Source organism: Rutidosis leptorrhynchoides, unplaced genomic scaffold, assembly GCF_046630445.1.
Source record: "Rutidosis leptorrhynchoides isolate AG116_Rl617_1_P2 unplaced genomic scaffold, CSIRO_AGI_Rlap_v1 contig341, whole genome shotgun sequence".
Lineage (NCBI taxonomy): Eukaryota > Viridiplantae > Streptophyta > Magnoliopsida > Asterales > Asteraceae > Rutidosis > Rutidosis leptorrhynchoides.
Window position 1 is genome coordinate 39,821 of NW_027266581.1, and position 23,781 is coordinate 63,601.

General features: G+C 35.6%; 3 protein-coding genes across 3 annotated transcripts; 1 reads left to right on the forward strand and 2 right to left on the reverse strand.

Annotated features, from left to right (window-relative positions):
- Positions 1-384: 384 nt before the first annotated feature.
- Positions 385-4,078, forward strand: LOC139883033 (uncharacterized). The gene is made up of 4 exons (XM_071867263.1): positions 385-508; positions 1,209-1,745; positions 1,851-3,194; positions 3,978-4,078. Exons 1-4 carry the CDS (start codon positions 385-387, stop codon positions 4,076-4,078), a joined length of 2,106 nt encoding a protein of 701 aa, XP_071723364.1.
- A 2,439-nt stretch (positions 4,079-6,517) lies between these two features.
- LOC139883031 (phosphoribosylamine--glycine ligase-like) lies at positions 6,518-7,700 on the reverse strand (the record flags this gene model as incomplete). Its single annotated transcript, XM_071867260.1, has 2 exons — positions 6,518-6,925; positions 7,155-7,700. Coding segments are annotated over 2 exons (954 nt in total), but the record flags the coding sequence as incomplete, so codon positions are not given.
- Positions 7,701-16,381: 8,681 nt separating this feature from the next.
- Positions 16,382-19,531, reverse strand: LOC139883029 (shaggy-related protein kinase kappa-like). The gene is given in 18 exon segments (XM_071867259.1): positions 16,382-16,470; positions 16,558-16,660; positions 16,739-16,822; positions 16,963-17,058; positions 17,194-17,244; positions 17,356-17,477; positions 17,480-17,495; positions 17,579-17,635; positions 17,791-17,847; positions 17,849-17,866; positions 18,675-18,712; positions 18,715-18,832; positions 18,834-18,937; positions 19,036-19,099; positions 19,192-19,287; positions 19,387-19,442; positions 19,445-19,502; positions 19,505-19,531. Coding segments are annotated over 18 exon segments (1,254 nt in total).
- Between the last annotated feature and the right edge of the window lie 4,250 nt (positions 19,532-23,781).

The window sequence follows — 23,781 nt, forward strand, 5'->3', positions numbered from 1 at the left end:
TTTCAATTAAAAAAATCACAGATGAATGGAATCTAGATCTTTGATTCAGATCCGTAAACTCACAGATAATTTTTAAACTCTTTCATCAGAACCCACAAAAAATCAAACGGATCGGACCTTGGAACCAAATCAACACCTATAATATAATCTTATCAGTTATCACCCTGAATCATCTATTATTTTTGCAGCAGGAGATCAGATCGGGACGCTCCTAAACCCATTGAAATTACCTCCTCCGAATCTTATCCGATCATCTCCAAACTCTAGTCATGAACTAGGATATGGGTACATGAAATAGATATTTTTTCTTCTCCTTGGATGGATGGGTTTCGGATCAGAGGTCAAGTGCTATGGCACCAAACGGTGACCGTGACAACTATAGCAATGAATTCAGAAGACCCTGATCAGGTCGGAGAACATGATCAGAAGCTAATTCAAGTCGATAATTTGTCAAGCAAGTGTACAAGTCAGGACTACCTACGATTCAAGAAGCTCTTAAACAAGGAAAGTAAGCCGGATTAGCACTAAAATTATCATTGGACCACTAGAATGAAGCACATCATTCCAATTCCTGAAATCGTGTAGTTGACCGGCCGGTTCAAGAGGTGAAAGAATTTGACCATATGTTGATTCTGTTAAATAGACGCTAACAAAAATCACAATTGCCTGTGTTGAGGAGAAATTTACTAGCTGCTGCTATCTATTATATATGGAAGACTCGGAATGATAGGATTTTTATACAAAAATCAGTCGATGTTCGTAATGTGAGTAGTAGCATAAAAGAATTTGTTTTATGTTATTCCTCTTGTGTGAAGAATAGTGTTTTTAATAGGTTGATAGTTATATGGTCTCATGTATAGGCTATAGATTCCGATAAATTGTGATATTGTGTAAATACTCGTTTACGGCGGTTTGTATTGGTGAATAAAAATATCGTTTAAAAAAATAAAATAAAAATGAATTCAATCAACATATCTCGGTTTGGTTTGATTTTGGTTCAAACCATATAATGCCCCCTCCTAATTTTATTTTAAGTGTATTTCACTTGACGTTCTTAAGAAAATCATTTTGTTTAGGGAGTCAAGTGTGAAAAATAATAAAGATTGAGTATCTACTTAGTTAAATTAGCAACATAAGGTACTCCGACCGCTAGACTACGAATTCCATCTTTCTGGTTTTGCAAAACCAAACATTTTGTCAATCGGCAGCTCAAAACGAGAAGGTGACGATGACGCCATGGATAAATACTTCTCGTCTTCTTCTTCTTTCGACACGGTTTTCTCATTCATATGTAAGATCTTACTCTCGCTCTCGCTCCGATTCTCCTACTGCAACTGATGCTAGCCGACATTTTGTTAGGGATAAGCTTAATTACAGGTTCGACAATCTCGATGAAGCTCTTTCTTTATTTGATACTATGATTTGTATGAATCCTCCTCCGCACATTGTCCAATTCAATAAATTATTGGGGGAAATTGCTAGAATGAAACATCATAGTTCTGTTGTTTCTCTTTATCGACAGATTACTATGTCTGGCATTTTACCTGATATTTTCACATTGAGCATCTTAATCAACTGTCTCTGTCGCCTGGGTCGGCTCAGTTCTGGTTTCGCCGTCTTGGGAAAGATCGTCAAACTTGGTTTTCAACCTAATATTGTCACATTTACTACTTTGCTTAATGGAATGTGCTTAGAGGGCAAAATTACTGAAGCTGCAAGATTTTTTGATGACATGGTCAAGGAAGGTCATGAGCCCGACTTAATTACCTACAGCACAATGATTAATGGTTTGTGTCGAGTAGGTAATATTGATGTGGCTATTAAATTGTTTCGAGAGACATCTAAACGAGGTTTTGATCCTGATGTTATAACATTCAGCACGTTGATAAATGGAATGTGCAAAAAGGGTGAAATTTCTGAAGCTATTACATTGTTCGATGATATGGTCAGGAGGGGTTGTAAACCTAATTTAATTACATACAGCACAATCGTAAATGGTTTGTGCATAACGGGAGATGTGGAGAAGGCTATTCAGTTGTTAGAGAAGATGTTTGAAGGAGGTATTGAGCCAAATGAAGTGGTATATACCACAATTATTGATAGTTTGTGTAAGGATAAGCAGGCGAAGGAAGCGTTTGATCTCTTTGATGAAATGAAAACAAAAGGCTTTACACCTACAGTCATCACGTATAACTCGTTAATCGATGGAATGTGTAAATTAGGTGCATGGGATGAAGTTAAACGGCTGTGGAGTGAGATGTTGGCTCGAAATATACAGCCAAGCACCAGTTCATTTAACATAATGGTCGATGCACATTGTAAAGAAGGGCTTGTGTCAGAGGCTGAGGCAATTGTCGAAATGATGATCGATCAGGGTCAAAGGCCCGATACTGTAACTGTTAGTTCATTGATCGATGGGCATTGCTTACTTGGTCAAATAAAGGAAGCCCAAAAGTTGTTCCGTTTGATGGTTTCACGTGGTATTTCTCCTGATATTAGAACTTATAACATCTTGATAAAGGGGTATTGCAAATCTAATATGATAGATGAAGCAATGAAACTTTTTGATGAAATGTCTCAGACAAGGTTGTGTCCGAATGCGGTTACTTTCAACACTCTTTTGGGTGGCTTGTTTCAAACAAGGAAGGTTATTGAAGCAAAACAACTTTTCAAGAAGATGTCTGCTTCTGGTCAACCTCCAAATATGGTCACTTGTGTAACTTTGTTGAATGGTCTTGTAAAGAATGGGAATCTTGATGAGGCACTGAACTTGTTTAAATTAATGCAAGACAATGGTTTATCCCCTCCGATTGAATGCTTTAGTATTATCATGGATGGTTTGTGCAAATCTGGTCAGGTGAAAGCTGCAAGAGATGTGTTTCTTAGTCTCAAATCCAAAGGACTACATCTCGATGTGCATTCATATTCCATTATGATACAAGGACTATGTAAGGAAGGACTACTAAATGAAGCATGCAATTTATTTAGAGAGATGGAAGATAACGGTTGCTCTGCAAATAGTTGCTGTTATAACATAATCATAAGGGGTTGTGTTACGAATAATGATACAGTGAAGGGCATGGAATTTCTTCGAGAAGCATGCGATAGGAGGTTTTCTGCAGATTATAACACATCAAATATGATAGTGAATCTGTTATCTGATCGGGGTTTAGATGAAAAGAGCAAACAAGCAGGTACATTTATTATATTCTCTTGAAGAAATCTTTACTCATTTTTTTAAAGTATGAAATGGTTAGCTAATTTTGATGCTACCTCGGAGGTTTTATACTACTTACTTCATTCTATTGTTTGTTTTGACAGTCCATTCTGCGTTGGGTTTGGTAAAGAAGAAATAGTGCTTGATTGACCATCCTTACTGCAAAACCAGGTTAAATCGTCGTCACTGGCGGAATGGTCAGCATAGTTCAAACTCAATCTGAGAGAAGGTTTTTTGAAGGCTTTGATGATTCCAGCATCGATTTATGGGCATCTTTTCAGGTTGAATCTTGTGTTTCTTATTTAGATGTTGAATCAATCATTTTTTAGTTTCTCATAGACTTCATTAAAATATACTTGGTGTTGGATTTATGATTACCAGTTTATCAAGATAATTTTTAGCAACAATGGAAATTATTGAGGATTATGAACAATGTGTGTCCCTTATGTTCTGACTTCGTCGGCCATTTATTTCTTCACTGGAAGAAGTCCTGGCTGGTTTTGTTTCTGTATCTTTTTGGAGATTATGAATTTATATGGTGCCAATTGGATTTGCCATTTATGCATCTCTTCTTTTGTCCATTGTATTCTATGTAGCCTTGAACTATTGGATGTTGATCTTAGTCGCTTTACTAGTATATGTATAATAACGCTAAATCTAGACGATGAGATTTCGGGTTGAGGAAATAGTATTAAATGATCAATCCTTTGTCGATGGTCTCTTGAGAATAATTCTTTTATCTTATTGAATGTTTAAGCAGATTCGGGTACTTGGCATCTTAAACCTGTTTTTGGTGTCTGTCATTCATTTGATCAGGTTTCTTTTCACGAGCATCCTCATGTTTCTAGCACTGATATGTAGTTTTAGTCAATGGTTCTGTTTTGCTAATCCATTTGCCATATTTAATCCTGTAACATGAATGACAATGCAAAAAGGCCAACCTAATGGTAAAAACCCCGAATTACTTTATTTGGACTGAGCTTGCAATTTCATTAGCGTCAAAGTGAAAAGGAAATCTCAAAATAGATTACGAGGTGAAAATGCAATTTCATTTAGTTTTAGTTAATGGCTCTTTTTTGCTAATCTTTTGTGTTTGGCATATGATATTTCCTTCATTATCTATGATGCAATGTATGTTGGCTTCTCACCCTCAACTGCCACTCTCTTGGAAGCTCATCTTTAGCACGAATAGCTTGAAGGCTCCATCACTTGATCTCTCTAAACTCAACTCCCAGTGGTTTTCAGGTCACGAGGTAAAAAAATGGTCTAATGTTGTTTCCTTTGTTGTTCCGATAACTGTTTTAAGTCTAGCCGTATTAACAATTTTGCTTAATTGGTATGTTATGAGAAGGAAAAGGAAATTTGCAGAAATACTTGAAGAATGGGAACTTGAGTATGGACCTCATAGATTCAAATACAAAGATCTTTACAATGGCACAAAGGGATTCAGCGACAAGGAGTTATTGGGTAAAGGCAGTTTTGGAAAGGTCTATAACGACGTATTACCAACATCCAAGGTTGAAGTGAAAATCTCTCACGAATAAAACAAGGCAATGCAAAAATTCATAGCAGAAATCGTTAGCATTGGCCATCTTCGTCATCGGAATTCAGTCCAATTCTTGGCTATTGACGGCGTGAAAGCGAGCTTGACTCGATAATAACCGATGTTGCCGGAATGCCAGGGTAAATATTCCCTCAGCAAACCGACCTGATTGCATTTGGCGTTTCTTGCTCGAGGTTGCTTGTGAATGTGGAAGAAGGCCTATAGACCTACGAATGGCTCATCGTAATTTGGTCAATTGGGTGTTTTGTTGTTGGCAAAGAGGTTAGATTTTAGTGGCAAAGGATTCGAATTTGGACACAAATTATGTAAAAGAAGTAGTGGAATTAGTATTATAACTTGGGTTGCTTTGCTCTCACGGAAAGCCACTAATTAGACCTAGTTCTCGCCAAGTCGTGCCATACCTTGAAGGAGACGTCACTCTTCTGCCGGATTTATTATCAGTCGATGCTGCTCCTTACGTTAGCAACGAGACTTCTACTAGTAAGCTGGTAAATTTTGGTAATTGGTTCTTTGTAATCGTTTCTTAGCAAAAATGCAATTCATCATCATCATGAGCTACATGATCTTTTTTTTTTTTTTTTTTTTTGCAGTACATTCATTTCATCATCAATTATAGAATGAATTGAAATTCAGAAATTGGAAAAATATGAGCCAGGTAAAATGTAAAATTGACGGCCTAACATCCGTGAAACGCATCGGTGAACACTTCATCCAAAGTCAACGACCAAAAGTAGAGATTGAACTGAGTCTTTGGTCTGACTAGTGCACGAATGGGGAGTAGGTCTGATTAATATCCAGACCTTTGGTTGTCCATTAACGCCAGAAAGTTATTACACATCGGCAAGATTGTAGACGTTCTTGTATCGGAACACGTTATGCGTCGCTACGCTGGGGCAGCCGACAAAATCCATGGGAAACTGTTGAAAATGTTGGGACCACTTCACGGCTATACGCTGCGCGAGCCTATAGGCATTGTCGGTCTCATAATCCCGTGGAACTTTCCGATCAATATGTTCTTCATGAAAGTTAGCCCTGCCTTGGCTGTAGGTTGTACCATAGTCCTTAAACCAGGTCTGCAAACCATCTTCCTTAACTATTGATAAGCCTTCTCAACATTGCCTGTTTCGCAAAAACCATTTGCGATTACGTTGTAAGTAAATGAGGTTGATGGCCCCTCTCGACCGTATCATCGTATGCTGTAATAGCTTCAGATACATCACCCTTTTAGCACATTCCACTTACCAGCATGTTGAATGTTACCAATAGACTAGCATCATCAATAGTGTTGAACCCGTAATTTAGCTTATCCCTAACAAAATGTAAACCACGAAAAGGCATATAGGCAATACAGTCCTTGTACTTATAGCAAACATGCAATGTTGATCCTTTTTTTTTGTTAAAACGCTTGAAATGAGTCCTTATCTTGAAAACATATCTTCAACCAGGTCCGATATCGGAGATTTTGGAACAAAATAACAATCGTTTTGCTGAGACGGAGACTAATCAGTGTACTGTCCAACAACTCCAGGCACCAGAGTCTATAAGGTATGAAATGAGAAATCCAAAATAACAAGAACCTTAAACATTGCACATTTGACTAATCGATACTCCGTATTTATTAGGTATATTCTTAGTGAGTAGCAAAATTCGAGGATTTTCTAGCTCTACATACCTGGATCCATCCAGAACAAGGAAAAAGACCACAACAAGTACAAGTGTTCACAATACTACTAGGACTAAGAAAACTGCTTCACCGGAAATGCACGCCATCCAATATCTTTCCGGTAGAATCCTCCTGGCCATTTAATCACCTCGACAGCCCGATAAGCTCTATCGCGAGCTTCTTCAAGATTTTTCCCTTTCGCAGTTATTCCGAGAACACGTCCGCCAACCGCAATGTAGTTACCATCTTCGTCGAGAGAAGTTCCGGCATGGAATATCTGAACGGATGGAGCCACGAGTTGTGCGTCGTCGAGGTTTTCGATTACCGTGCCTTTCTCGTATGATGAAGGGTAGCCCTTACTTGCCATCACCACTACCATGGCTGATCCCGAGGACCAGTTTAACGACACTCCACTTAACTGCCCTCTACATGCTGCCAAAAGAACTTGAGCAAGATCTGACTCCAACCTAACCATCAAGACCTGAATAAAAGAGATAATTAATATTTCAAATTATTCATACATCTCGTAAAAAACCAAAACAAAAGCTAAAATTTAATGTCAGAGAGCTCACAGAACTATGAATAGGGAATGTAGTCATCGAAACACAGACCATGAGACACAAAAACACAAAAACCAAACTATTTTTTTTAGAAATACATGCACGTTCATTTCCTCATTGGTGAAAATTTGTTAAGACCGGTCCACTAACCTGACATTCTGGATCTCCAAATCGAACATTGTATTCGATCAGCTTCGGTAAGCCTGACTTTTTCTCAATCATGAGCCCAGCATACAAAACTCCAACAAACTTGCATCCTTCTTCAGACATCCCTTTCACCGTAGGAAGAATTATGGAGTTCATGACTACAGACTCGAGTTCTTTCGTTAAGACCGGAGCAGGAGAATATGCTCCCATCCCACCCGTGTTCGGTCCAGTATCGCCGTCGCCAACTCGTTTATGGTCTTGGGCAGATTCCAAGGGAATGGCCGTCTCACCGTCTACCAGCGCGAAAAACGAAGCTTCTTCACCCTCTAGAAACTCCTCAACTATGACGCGACATCCGGCAGAACCAAACGCTCCGTCCACAAGCATTGTATCGACAGCGTCATATGCCTCATTTAGTGTCATAGCAACGATAACTCCTTTCCCAGCTGCCAATCCATCAGCTTTTACAACTATCGGTGCCCCTTGCTCTTTAATATATAGTTTTGCTGCTGATGGATCAGTAAATGTTTCATACTGCAACATGATACACAAAAGTCAAAACAAATGAGCATGGGCATTGATTTAACAACAAGAAAAACTAATCCTTTAGTTTTAATTAGGCAAAAATAACCGTTTGGTCCCTATTTCAAACGTTGTTGAACTGGTTAGTCCCTCCAAACATAAAATGAACTAAATCGTCCCTCAAACGTTAACTTTTGAACTACTTAGTCCCTTTCTCCGTTAGTGTCGTTAAGTTTTGCCTACGTGTCAATTTTAGCCAATCAGAAAGCGACACGTGTACATGACGTGTTAAAATATTACACATAGACTTTCTTATCCTGGATTAAGTTATCCTGGTTATAATCGAACCGGTCAAACCGAAATTAAATCGAACCGAAAGCAAAGAATTCCTTAAGCTTGAACAGCTGACGTTGCCCAGAAGCTTGAACTCTCTCATCTCTCTAACACAGTCGATCCTCAACTCCTCCTCTCCACCGCCGGCCACCAATTCCAAGATCCAATCCTTCTCCCTCCTCCACAACAATCGTCTTCTTCCTCGATCGTGTTCAACGATGATTCCGAGTACGATTTGTTAGCAATCCCCGGTGCAACGGCGCTTTCTCGGCCGGTAAATGAATCCGATTCTATGATAATCAGTCCAAGGAAGCGAATTAAGATGGACCTTTACACCTATGGCTGAATGAGTGGAGAATGAGTGGAGCTTTACAGCTATGGTTGAATGATATACAATGGAAAAATTATTATGTGATTGGTTGCTTTAGGAAGTGTGTGACTTGTTTTGGCTATAAAAGCCTTATTCTGCCATTGTAAAAAAAAAAAACCGATTACCATAAAAAAAATTGAAGCTTTATTGTTGCAAAAATGTAGTCTCTCAAAGCATTTCCCGTTTTTATTTTTCTGTTTTAAGATCAATAAAGTGTTAGCTAGTTCATGTTTTATATCACTCCTTTAAATCCATGTTTACAAAATCACAATATACACTAAAACCAAGCTGCTTTAAGAGATACTGTGTCACTCAAACCAGAAAATCTTAAATTGCTTTTGATCTCTGCATTCTGTGTTATAGAGAAAGATAGTTTTCTGTTGGTTTTGTGTCACTTAGAAGTGTTCTAAGTGTGGTAGAAGGAGCTTCAAGTTGACTTGATTTTCAAGTTTATGTTCTATGTATACAACATGTTCGATAAAATGTCCGACTAAGCCTAATGTTGATCCTAGATATATTTCGATTAAAGGCTGATAGTTGGAGCATGAGGAAGCAGTTTTATTAGTTTACAATGGCTTAGCATATAATGTTTCTCATCTTTACTTGCTTTCAAAGCCAAGTCTCTTATTTCTCTTCTCTTGTACCAATCTCGGCAACAAACCTCATTTCCTCAAGCCTTGAATCTTGTTTATTTAAAAAAAATGCAGAATGCATTATAAATTCCTGGGTTCTCTATTTCAAGCAGCTGAAGAAGGGAAGCAGTAAAATCAAATATCTTCAAAGGCAAGCAACAATAGGAATGCACGCCAACTGTTCGACAAAATGCAAGCTCATCCTGGAATCACTTTCTGAGTCGAAAAATCAAGTGCATCAGCCCTGAAGTCGACTCAAAATCAATCCAAAGGCCATTCAGCTATTCAGGTTCAAGTATTACTAGCAAAGTTATGTTAGAAAATTGTGTTGATAGGAAATTGCTAGTTACTTGGGATGAATGATTCTGATTTGTATGACCTGAATAGTTGAACAATATTTAGCTTGTTTGGGCTGTTATTTGTCTTTAGAAGTATTTTCTATGGATGCATTATGAAGAAAACATGTTAACTTGGACGTGAAGAAAGTCATGCATACCAATTGTTTGACAAAATGTCTCTGTGAAGAAAGTATGATCCTGATAGATTGAAAAACTGTTCTAGCTGAATATGGTTAGTACTTGAAGGATTGTAGTTTGTATCAGTATGATTTGTGAGCTTGAGAGGCAGAATATAGAGCTAGTAAGATTCGGAACCTCCATCATCTTCTTCTTCTTCTTTAGTGTTTCGTAACCTCGATGCTAATGAATTTCGACACCCACTTGACAAACTGGTTTGATTCTGACTCAATTAGGAGATAATTATTCTGATTAATTTGAAGTTTGTGTTTTTACATATATTCGTACATAAAAATTTGTAATTTATTTGTAAAAATTGATAACTTTTTCAGTGTTTTGGACGGATAATATTCATCAATATTATTGATAAGGTTAACTATTTGTGAATTATGATATTACTGTATTGGAATTGGTTTGCAGGTGGTGAATCTACAAGCTGAGCTCTCATATCTACAAGCACATTTAGCAACACTAGAGGTACCATCGCCGCCGCCTCCACCACCAACGACACTGATTCCGCCGCTCTCGATATCGGACCTTCCATCAGCCACTTCGCTTCCTGCCACCTATGACTTATCATCCCTTTTCGATCCAATGATGCAGCAGCAGCCTTCATGGTCCATGCAACAACAACATCACCTACGGCAAAATATGGATCCGCGTCATCAATTTGGATGCAACGTCTCTTCGTCGATGCCAGGTGGCAGCGGTGGCGATCTTCATACGTTGGCTCGGGAGCTCCTCCACAGACAGGGTTCTTCTCTGCCAATATCGCCGTCCCTCCCTAAAAGAGAATCATGAATTAATATTAACTAATAGTGCATATGCTGCGCTATAATTAAGAGGCAACCCCTGTCGATCGTGAGCCCAAAAACGTTTTATGTTGTAATTTCAACTGATGCCTAGGAAATTAATCCAAACCAAAATTCAGTTGTACTGAGTTGATTATCATCACCAGAGCTCCTTTGCTGCTCTTGGATGAGATCTGAACCGAAGGCCATAATAGCAGATGGTCATGCACGGACGAGTGAGCCGAGAATTGAATGAAGGGAGGTGATGATGACAGTGAAGGCGTTAACGCCATTTTTGAAAGCTCTGTTCATGGACGGGATAGAGAGATTCCGTGCAAGTGTATTTGTTTGGTTATTTTTAACAGTTAAAAATTAACTCAGGAATTCTTTGCTTTCGGTTCGATTTAATTTCGGTTTGATTTCGGTCCGGTTCGATTATAACCAGGATAACTTAATCCAGGATAAGAAAGTCTATGTGTAATATTTTAACACGTCATGTACACGTGTCGCTTTCTGATTGGCTAAAATTGACACGTAGGCAAAACTTAACGACACTAACGGACGAGGGACTAAGTAGTTCAAAAGTTAACGTTTGAGGGACGATTTAGTTCATTTTATGTTTGGAGGGACTAACCAGTTTAACAACGTTTGAAATAGGGACCAAACGGTTATTTTTGCCATTATTTATTCTGCTAATCTGCGATTATTCATTGGAAATTCAGCAGAAGAAAGAGTAATTGTGTTAGTTATCGGTGGAGGAGGAAGGGAGCATGCACTTTGTTATGCCTTGCAACGATCACCATCCTGTGATGCTGTATTCTGTGAGCCTGGAAATCCTGGGATAGCTAACTCTGGCAATGCCACGTGTATTTCAGACCTCGACATCTCTAATAGCTTGGCTGTGACCGAATTTTGCCGTAAATGGGGAGTAGGCCTAGTTGTTGTGGGTCCAGAGGCTCCTCTTGTTTCAGGACTGGTCAACGACCTGACGGAAGCTGGAATTCCTGCTTTTGGACCTACTCTCAAGCTGCTGCTCTTGAAGGTTCCAAGAGCTTCATGAAGGATTTGTGTGACAAATATGGGATTCCTACTGCCAAGGTTTGTGCTTTCTGTCGTAACCTGACTTTTTGGAGATATTCAGTTGGTTTAAAGGATAATGTGTCCATTCATCCTGTGTTTTATCAACTTGCAAGATTGAATTTCATTGACTCAGGACATATTCTTGAATAATTAAAACGGCAAAAGTAACCGTTTGGTCCCTATTTCAAACGTTGTTGAACTGGTTAGTCCCTCCAAACATAAAATGAACTAAATCGTCCCTCAAACGTTAACTTTTGAACTACTTAGTCCCTCGTCCGTTAGTGTCGTTAAGTTTTGCCTACGTGTCAATTTTAGCCAATCAGAAAGCGACACGTGTACATGACGTGTTAAAATATTACACATAGACTTTCTTATCCTGGATTAAGTTATCCTGGTTATAATCGAACCGGACCGAAATCAAACCGAAATTAAATCGAACCGAAAGCAAAGAATTCCTGAGTTAATTTTTAACTGTTAAAAATAACCAAACAAATACACTTGCACGGAATCTCTCTATCCCGTCCATGAACAGAGCTTTCAAAAATGGCGTTAACGCCTTCACTGTCATCATCACCTCCCTTCATTCAATTCTCGGCTCACTCGTCCGTGCATGACCATCTGCTATTATGGCCTTCGGTTCAGATCTCATCCAAGAGCAGCAAAGGAGCTCTGGTGATGATAATCAACTCAGTACAACTGAATTTTGGTTTGGATTAATTTCCTAGGCATCAGTTGAAATTACAACATAAAACGTTTTTGGGCTCACGATCGACAGGGGTTGCCTCTTAATTATAGCGCAGCATATGCACTATTAGTTAATATTAATTCATGATTCTCTTTTAGGGAGGGACGGCGATATTGGCAGAGAAGAACCCTGTCTGTGGAGGAGCTCCCGAGCCAACGTATGAAGATCGCCACCGCTGCCACCTGGCATCGACGAAGAGACGTTGCATCCAAATTGATGACGCGGATCCATATTTTGCCGTAGGTGATGTTGTTGTTGCATGGACCATGAAGGCTGCTGCTGCATCATTGGATCGAAAAGGGATGATAAGTCATAGGTGGCAGGAAGCGAAGTGGCTGATGGAAGGTCCGATATCGAGAGCGGCGGAATCAGTGTCGTTGGTGGTGGAGGCGGCGGCGATGGTACCTCTAGTGTTGCTAAATGTGCTTGTAGATATGAGAGCTCAGCTTGTAGATTCACCACCTGCAAACCAATTCCAATACAGTAATATCATAATTCACAAATAGTTAACCTTATCAATAATATTGATGAATATTATCCGTCCAAAACACTGAAAAAGTTATCAATTTTTACAAATAAATTACAAATTTTTATGTACGAATATATGTAAAAAACACAAACTTCAAATTAATCAGAATAATTATCTCCTAATTGAGTCAGAATCAAACCAGTTTGTCAAGTGGGTGTCGAAATTCATTAGCATCGAGGTTACGAAACACTAAAGAAGAAGAAGAAGATGATGGAGGTTCCGAATCTTACTAGCTCTATATTCTGCCTCTCAAGCTCACAAATCATACTGATACAAACTACAATCCTTCAAGTACTAACCATATTCAGCTAGAACAGTTTTTCAATCTATCAGGATCATACTTTCTTCACAGAGACATTTTGTCAAACAATTGGTATGCATGACTTTCTTCACGTCCAAGTTAACATGTTTTCTTCATAATGCATCCATAGAAAATACTTCTAAAGACAAATAACAGCCCAAACAAGCTAAATATTGTTCAACTATTCAGGTCATACAAATCAGAATCATTCATCCCAAGTAACTAGCAATTTCCTATCAACACAATTTTCTAACATAACTTTGCTAGTAATACTTGAACCTGAATAGCTGAATGGCCTTTGGATTGATTTTGAGTCGACTTCAGGGCTGATGCACTTGATTTTTCGACTCAGAAAGTGATTCCAGGATGAGCTTGCATTTTGTCGAACAGTTGGCGTGCATTCCTATTGTTGCTTGCCTTTGAAGATATTTGATTTTACTGCTTCCCTTCTTCAGCTGCTTGAAATAGAGAACCCAGGAATTTATAATGCATTCTGCATTTTTTTTAAATAAACAAGATTCAAGGCTTGAGGAAATGAGGTTTGTTGCCGAGATTGGTACAAGAGAAGAGAAATAAGAGACTTGGCTTTGAAAGCAAGTAAAGATGAGAAACATTATATGCTAAGCCATTGTAAACTAATAAAACTGCTTCCTCATGCTCCAACTATCAGCCTTTAATCGAAATATATCTAGGATCAACATTAGGCTTAGTCGGACATTTTATCGAACATGTTGTATACATAGAACATAAACTTGAAAATCAAGTCAACTTGAAGCTCCTTCTACCACACTTAGAACACTTCTAAGTGACACAAAACCAACAGAAAACTATCTTTCTCTATAACACAGAATGCAGAGATCAAAAGCAATTTAAGATTTTCTGGTTTGAGTGACACAGTATCTCTTAAAGCAGCTTGGTTTTAGTGTATATTGTGATTTTGTAAACATGGATTTAAAGGAGTGATATAAAACATGAACTAGCTAACACTTTATTGATCTTAAAACAGAAAAATAAAAACGGGAAATGCTTTGAGAGACTACATTTTTGCAACAATAAAGCTTCAATTTTTTTTATGGTAATCGGTTTTTTTTTTTTACAATGGCAGAATAAGGCTTTTATAGCCAAAACAAGTCACACACTTCCTAAAGCAACCAATCACATAATAATTTTTCCATTGTATATCATTCAACCATAGCTGTAAAGCTCCACTCATTCTCCACTCATTCAGCCATAGGTGTAAAGGTCCATCTTAATTCGCTTCCTTGGACTGATTATCATAGAATCGGATTCATTTACCGGCCGAGAAAGCGCCGTTGCACCGGGGATTGCTAACAAATCGTACTCGGAATCATCGTTGAACACGATCGAGGAAGAAGACGATTGTTGTGGAGGAGGGAGAAGGATTGGATCTTGGAATTGGTGGCCGGCGGTGGAGAGGAGGAGTTGAGGATCGACTGTGTTAGAGAGATGAGAGAGTTCAAGCTTCTGGGCAACGTCAGCTGTTCAAGCTTAAGGAATTCTTTGCTTTCGGTTCGATTTAATTTCGGTTTGACCGGTTCGATTATAACCAGGATAACTTAATCCAGGATAAGAAAGTCTATGTGTAATATTTTAACACGTCATGTACACGTGTCGCTTTCTGATTGGCTAAAATTGACACGTAGGCAAAACTTAACGACACTAACGGACGAGGGACTAAGTAGTTCAAAAGTTAACGTTTGAGGGACGATTAGTTCATTTTATGTTTGGAGGGACTAACCAGTTCAACAACGTTTGAAATAGGGACCAAACGGTTATTTTTGCCCATGATAATTTGAGTTTCAGAGACTCTGCTCAGAATTTTTTAAGAAGAAGAAGAAGAAAGATATGATTTTTAATTTTTTTGTTTGAAGGTGAAAGATATATATACTAGTGACTGGTGAGTACTAGTACTAAAACAAGTAGCAAGCAAAACAAGACATGGTTTTTGAAAGCCTAGTCAAAAGTATAGGGTTTTTTAAACTTTGGGCTTTAGCTATTTATTTTTTTTAATTTTTTTTTCTGTGGAAATTTTAGTATTTTAGTATTGGAGTTTCATTCATCCATCCAACAAAGATACAATATGTAATTAAAGAGATTAAATATAGAATCAATTATGATTAGTTTTGAATTTGGAGTTTCTAAGCACATGGATTCGGACGTTCATGCTCAAGTGGTTTTCTTTTTATACATTTTGAAACCAAACAAATATTCACTCGTCTCTCAATTTTTATCTTTTTTGAGCTTTTATTTTACCTCAAAAAATATGATTATCATATATAATTTAGAAAAATATTAGAGAGAATGCATATAAGAAATTGGAAGATTTTTTTATTATTAATTTTGAACTATATAAAAAAATAGTTCACCTCACATTTATAGAAGATCGATCCCACGATTTTCAGGATGAAACTTACCCAAATAACTACTTAGGTCAACAGATTTTATTTTGGAAGAAAAAATTGGTTAAAAATCAGATGTGATAATCATATTTAAAGATAATATATAGTTTTCCAAAACGATAAAATGGATGCATATGTAAATGCATAGGTAAAGATGATACCTATCTATGTACCACTTGTCATTAGTTTTAGTATTTTTGTTCTTATCTTTTCTTCTCTTTTCTTTTCATTTAAAGTCTATTTTGGTCAAAATTATACAGTGCTCTGGCATTTGCCTTACGTAATGATTCTCTCTCTCTCTCTCTAGATTTCTGTTATCTTTTGACGGCACGATGATTTTTGACGACAAGCCGACTGACACATAACAGCATTGGAAGTCAGTCTTCTAGTATCTTGCAGAATGAGAATTACCATTTGAAGCACAGTTCCAATCATTTAATAAAAAAAGTTAGGTCTTAATTCCCATCTCAGATACCCTCTTCCGTTTTTAAATAAACGTTTCCATTCAAAAGACAAAACGACACATGTTCAAGATACAAAACGACAACTATTCAAGATGATAGAGGTGGTATAATTTATCCAAAAAATAAAATGAATTTATAGGGAAAATTGGTAATCATAACATGAACCCTATCCATTAAAAAAAATAATGATAAAAAAATAAAAATCCAACAAGATGCATTTTTGAAAAATTTCCCAAAAATTTGCTCCTTGATCACACAAGACAGTGGTTCAAAGTGACCATATTGCATAGCACAATTAACAAAATGAATTCTAATATGACATTTAACCCTTCTTGGACGATCATTTTAAAAAAGGGCTGTGATAGGAATAGATATACAGAACTTCTCAACGTTAAACACGATACATGGTCGAAAAGAAAAACCAAATTCACAATACCAGGTCTCCCAATACTAATTAATCTTCCAGGATTTGAGACACTTATCTAACATAATGCAGGATGCGTTACAAGGACAAAATGGTGTGGGAATTTAAGTGTGGAGGGCCATGAATAAGTTCTGTTTACGAGCATGATCAGGAATGAGCCTGTTGACAATATCTGGAGGAATGCCTTCAAGCTCTGCCAAACAGAGTTTGAGATTATTATCAGAAGAAAAACCAAAATAATAATGCAGTCAATGAACTCATCATTGAAAAACTAAGTTACCTTGGGCCTTAAAATTAAACAGAGGAGGTAGAGGGCGTCCACTAGGAAGTCGAGTGTTAGGATCCCTTAATTCATCAAAGAATGGATGGATACAAGCTTCCAACTGAAGAATATAATAATATTATTATTCCGGTAAAATAAAATACATTAATAAATTACATTAAAATGAATTTGAACTTACAGCAGTGCATCGTAAATTTGGAGAATACTGGAAAAACCTGCAAACAAGGTCAACAGCTTCAGGCGGCAAACGTTTCTGGAAGACCTGATCAAGAGGAAAAAACATGTAATGTGAAATTATTGAGGGACATGTATGGCATTTACTGAATAATTCTTGATTGAGACCACCAATTCTTAGTAGCAGCACATAGCTTATCTAGCAAGTAGGGGTTAGAGATGCGTTACCTTGTGCCATGGATGAGGCTTTATCTGTGGAAACTTGAATTCTGTATAGTTTGGATTCATGCACTTTATTTCCTCTCTGGTTGGTGTTCCCAAAACCTGGACAGGGTTAAAAATTCAACACAAAACGTTAGACAGCAGACAAATGTTACTCAAAATTTCAAGAGTTGACTCGAATTGACCTAAAATTGACCATTATATACATAATATCTGAAAATCAACAGAGAGTACCACCTTAATGATCTCAACTAATTGGTCTACTCCGCTTTCACCAGGAAACAAAGGCTGCAGAGTAAAAAGACGAGCCGAAGAAAGTCAATAAAAATAACCAAGGATGTTTGTGAAATTGAAGCAAAGATGAGGAAACAAATAACAATATATACATATATATACTACCTGTCCAAGAAGAAGCTCTGCCATAACACAGCCAGTAGACCAGATATCTATTGCAGTTGTGTACTCGGTAGCACCAAATATGAGTTCAGGAGCACGATAATATCTTGAGCATATGTAAGAACATTTGGTTCTCCTTTCACCTGACAGGAAAAGGGAAATGTTGAAATGAAGAAGCAAGATGTAACCATGAACGAATGATATAATGATGTGTATGATAACTTACCAACACTTTTGCACTTCCAAAATCGCAAAGTTTCAGCTGGTGCGTGTGTGGGTTCACCTGCAAAACAAGCGGCCAAATGGAATCAGAACAAGATTTATCAACATGAAACTATATAAGAATTACGATACTGAAGTTTAAACTTTCTAGTGCAGAAATTTTACAAATATGATTCTTCACAGAATATCTATCACTCCTAGTAAATGAAATCTTACTAGTAAGTTCTGAGGCTTGATATCACGATGACAGATACCAATGCGATTATGTATATATGGCAAGTGCCCTGCAGATCTGAATCCAAACAAAAGAAATTAGAAAATTAAATTTGTACGCCACAAACAATGAAACGTACAATGATTTACACATCACCGAAATTCCATTCTCACAAGAAAATAATAAGCTAAACCAAAATACTATGGAAGCACAACATATGCATATATGGTGTTTCCTCATCATGAGAGTAAAGTGCGATAGATTCTTCATGAAGAAATGAACCACCAAATAAAGGTGAGCTCCATACAGACATGAATAAAAAATAAAGTGAGGACAGGTGGAGCTAGCCGACTAAATATTTGGGGGTCTTGTTATAACTCCTTCCTCAAAATAATGTATTTAAAAAGCTGTCCCTAGCTATAATAACGATGATTATTAGCGAAAAGATCTTGTGAATGTGAAACCACTCGACATCAGACTCTAAGTATGAGAACCATTATTTTTCAGTCTCTCGTAAACTAGTCCCTCCACTAACTCCATTAAGAAACTTGTAAATATCTTCTCTTATACCACATGCTGAATTTCAAACCCATGATCATGATACTGTTCACCAATCGCTATCCTAATGATCCTCAAATAGCCGCAATGCCACTAACAATCCATTGCTAGAATAAACATTTATAAACTCCCATGCAAACATGAATAAAGACTGGATAGCCCCATCATGACATAGAAACAAAACATATTCCCAACATCAAGTTATAGAAAACATCATCTAGTGGGGAGACAAATCAAGCACTTTACAGTGAAGAAATGCTGCTCCTTTTGAATCTCTATTCAGTTTTTTATGTAAGAATTGAACATGGAAGCAGAATATTTCACATACCTGATACGTATACAGCTTGACATATATCAATGGCATTCTTTGTTGATTCGGCTATAATTCCTGGCAATACGATTAACTGTTTCAGGCACATATTCAAGCACAAGATTCAGGTAAAGCTCTTCCTTATCCGTTGTTGAGAAGAAACAATGCTTGAGGGAAAACAACATTTGGATGGTCCAACATCTGCATGATCTGTAATTCCCGGTTCTTGTAACGTTTGTCTTGGAGAACCTTCTTGATAGCAACAATCTCTCCAGTTTCCCCTACATTTGGCCTGCATGAAGCAGTTTAAAACAATTCAGCCCTGTTTTAGTGGGAAAAGAGAATAAGAAGAGTGACAAACAAAGTCGAATAGTGATACTTACTTGAAAAACAACACCAAAAGAACCGGTACCAACCACATGCTCTGCTATATAACTAACCGTCTGACAACCATATATTGGAAATTATGTAAAATATTTAACACAATACCAAATCAATGTATGAAACTTGTAAATCCATTGTAGAGATGGCTAACCTGCTTGGATTGTCCATTCCTTCTGCCAATAGTAGTCCTAATCACATGGCCCGCTTCCGCACCAACCCCATCAATGACATCAGGTTCACTATCCAGCTATATTGATATTAAAGTCAAAACAATAGATTCTAATTAGCGTAACATTCACGACGAGCAAATTAACAACAGAAATGCATCGGAAAAAAGAAAGCTTACTCTGTCCTCGTCATCTTCCACTTTGTCCCTTAATCTCATATCAAGTAGATCTCTTCCAGCCAGTCGACTGAACTTGAGGAACTCTTGAAGCCATTAACAGACCTAGAACTGCCAACTCACCATTTCCTAGACTGGCAGACGCCATTTATGCAACTCTCACTTGCTACCTTCAGCTAGAAATAGTACTTTCTTATTTCACGATACTTTGCCTCCCATCTGATACGAAAACCTTTCTTCCTAATAGAGAAAAACAGCTTCAAAATCTCAACTCAAAATAGAAAATGCATGATATTCACACACTCTCTTTAACACACCAGAAGAATTCCAAGCTTACACCAAATGATTTAACAAAAAAGATCTCAATGTCATTGAAAATTAGGTGAAGCACCCTGAAAAAGAATTTTTAATGGAATATTCTCTGACCCAATATTTCAAACCGAAAATAAAATTCTATCACACTTTAGCTCAACAGAATCAAATACAACAAAATTAAGTTCATTTAAAACGAAGCTTATCAGATCTACAGCTCAAAATCTCAATTCTTTTTAGCGGCACATAATTAAGATCACAACTTCAAAATCAATAACAAAAACGGAAACATGGAGTCAAAAAGAAGAAATTTTTATTGTACCTGAGGAAATGATTGAAAGAGAACATGAAACAGAATTTAGGTATTTTGAACCAATCAATCAATTCGATCAGTGTATGAATTGAATTGAATAGCTTTGATTTGATGCAGAAAGGGTAACCCAAAATACAAAGAAATTCCCCCAATTCGATGATCTAGAGTAAAGAAAAATTCGCCCAATTAGTAAAGTTTGCTTCTTTTTTCTTTTAGCTTTTGTGGGATTTTATTTATTTTTTTGGAATTGCAAAATTGTTTTGAAAATGGGAACAATGTACAGTGAAGGAAATTTATATGAGTGGTGTTTAATCACCTCTTTATATATAATATTATTATTCTATTTGTTCTTCAACCATTCTTTTTTATCTTTCAAAATATATTATTCTCTTCATATATTATCTTTTGAATTTATGCTTTGCATTATTATTGTCAAGGATAAGATATTTGAAAATTTTCTTAAAAAAAAAAAAAGATATTTGAAAATGCATGCATATTTGTGCAACAGAAATTAATCTTCAATAAAATATAATTGCAAAAATAGTTTCAAGTATTCCATATTTCATCTACATTTAATTATTTTAATCTGCCGAATAATAACATTAACTAAGGACATAATTATATTAATCAAGACAGTGCCCTAAGGACATAATTATATTAATGATACGACATTTATTCTTTAGGACAATTGGGAGCTCGACCTAGAAAACGAATATTGGGGAAAATGTAAAAAAGAAAAAAAGAGATGATTATTAATTATTTGAACTAAGCCCTTCTTAGTCTCCACCATAATTATCGTGCTTTTTAATTTATTTGAAGTAGAGTCAATATTATTATTATTATTATTATTATTATTATTATTATTATTATTATTCATTTATTTGTTATTTGATAGCTACATATAAGCTAAGTGACAAGTGCATAATTCAAGTTTGTTAATACTTATCTGAATGATTGACTAGTTTTTCTTGTGGCAAATGTTTTTTTTTTTCAAAACTAGTGAATGGGGACTTTCTAAAATGGCTTTTCTTTATATATAGGATTTAGGATTATAAGATTTTGTCATAACTATAAGACTTTGTAATTAAGATGGGTTTCTTTATTATATTATAAGATTTCGATGTTATAGAAAGTTAATACTGAAAGTTTACTTTTAATAAACAGTTATAATTAATTCGAAGTTAGTAATCGATGTTAGAGAGTCGAAAAAGTCGATTCGTCAAATTTTATGATAAAAACTTATCCGCATAAATACTAGGCCAATAATATATATAATATTGAGCAAACATATAGTCATGTATAGTTAAAAATAATATGGTAAACATATCATTGACATCTTAATTAATTATTTGATAATTGAACCAATATTTTTAATCTATAGCTAATCTTAAGTTTGGAAAAACAAGCCAAAGTGGTGGTGGGTGCAATTTAATTGCATACAAGAAAATGATAAGATAAGGACATATTAAGCCACAGCACAATTGCTAGCTACTTCTTTTCATAATAATAATAATAATAAACTAAATTAATAGTATTATTCCCAATTAAAAAAAATATATATATATTATTGCCTTGACTATTGTCTCTTTCAAATGCTATTTCGTTAAATTATTAAGTATTTATTTTAGTTTTTTTCGAAAAGGTTATTATGATTTTTTTTATTTTGAGATTATATTGACCTCTCGTTTTTATTCCTTGACAATTTAAGACTCACATGATGCTTTCTTTTCCCTAGAGTCTTTAGTAGTTGTGCTTCATCCATGAAAATTCCACATGATATTGCTTCGCGAAGATCGCGTTCTGGTTTCTAAAAAACGTGCATGAAAAAACATTTACAAATTTAATTAGAATATGATTTTTTTTTAAATAAATAAATAAAAAAAAAAGCTTACAACAAAAGAGAGTTTACTGATGCTTTTAGGGTTTGTATAATGTTTGTTACAACAATCGAATCTTGAATAAAATAACACATGTTTTTAAGTAAGTGTTAAAATTCCAAAATTAATATATTTTAGAGGTACAAAAGATTATTGCCTAGTCCAACTTTATCCAATTTTTTTGTCAAAAATCACTCCTCAAGATTATTATAACTTAAGAATTAAATTAAATTAAATTAAATTAAATTAAATTGAGCTAGTATAAAAATAAATGATTAAAAAATGGTTGTCAAAATTTAACACTCATGGATTCAATATTAAATAACAACCCTATTTAGTTCAAGTATTTGAAAAGATAACGATTTCAAAATTAAAGACCAATTTAGAGAAAATTCTCTGATTGAACAGTAAGAGAAAAATATCCACGAGTCTCAAAAACTCGAAAGATAATTCAAAAATTTTGAATAATAAAAAGAATATAACAATAATCAAACTACCACGAAAATCTAAAAAACATCCCTAATGTTAAACAACTCATCGTTATAAAAATACGTTAGTTGGCAGTTGCTACACTACATGATATTCTACCATTAGGCGATCTACAAACGTAGTGTATGGGGAGAAAAAATAGGTGTTTACTTTTTTGACAATTCTTCAAGGCGTCAAGTCATGGTCTCTCGATGGCAAAACTGCTAAAAGTGTTTACTTTATTAAAGGAGAAAACACATGTAGCTATAGCCTAATTCATCATCGGTGTATAAATTATTTAAGTGCATTATTTAAAGATTAATCGTCAACATCAACATTAATTTATTAGGGATTCTTCTTGTCGTTGCATGAATAGACTTTTCATTTTCTTATGCGATTGTAAAAATTTGACCTAACGACATGTTAAAGCTAGCACAATATTAATTACTATATATTCCTCTTGTTATAATATATGTATGTTTCAAAATACATGATTTTTTTTAATATAATTTGATATAATTAAGATAGTATAATGATAATATTTTTTTAAAAAATATATTGTTTGAGTTTTTTCAAATTGAATAAATCATCATACATAATTTAAGAAATAACTTTTTTGACAATATATCTTTATTATATCTATTTAATTATATCATGACATATTAATTAAAACATTATGTATTTTTGATTTTTGAAATGGAGGGAGTACATCTGTACATATCAATATATATATATATATATATATATAAAAAGAAAGAAAAAAAAAATCTATGAAAAAAGGAAAAGGAAAACTCCTATTTGCATAAACAAAAAACATTTTACTTATCCCACGGGAATAGCCCAGTGATGGTGATCCCCACCTCAAATAGTGAGATCAGGATTTTGAGTCGTGCTGTCGGCGCATAGAATTATAACTAAATAAACATTTTACTTTTAAAGATGTAAAGTCGAAAATTCAAAACTCAACCCATGAGCATTTGCATGATGACAAATGGAAAAAAGTGAAGTGGTCCTCGATCCATATATTCCTAATTACTAGTTCATGTTTAAATCTTTTGCTAGATAAACTGTATGAGGGCGAAAAGGAAAAAGAGGAAAAATCATGAGGTAAAGAAAAGGAAAAAAAAAAACCAAAATTAAATAATTCTTTTTGGGTTTTCAGATGATAAACCGATGAATGGAAGGTAAAATATTGTAAAAATAAATTATATATGATAGAAGTTTCAAAAACTGGTCAAAGTCTCTTGGCATGCTTAACTCAAACTTCATCATGGTCTACAATTCATGCCTTCATGAGCACCTACATTTCAATTAAATTTACAGCCAGAAAAAAAAAAAAAAAAAAAAAAAAGGACGTGGCAATATCTCTTGATAGGCAGTATCATCATGAGAATCAATTTAATTTATATGTTTCTTCAAAAGCAATAC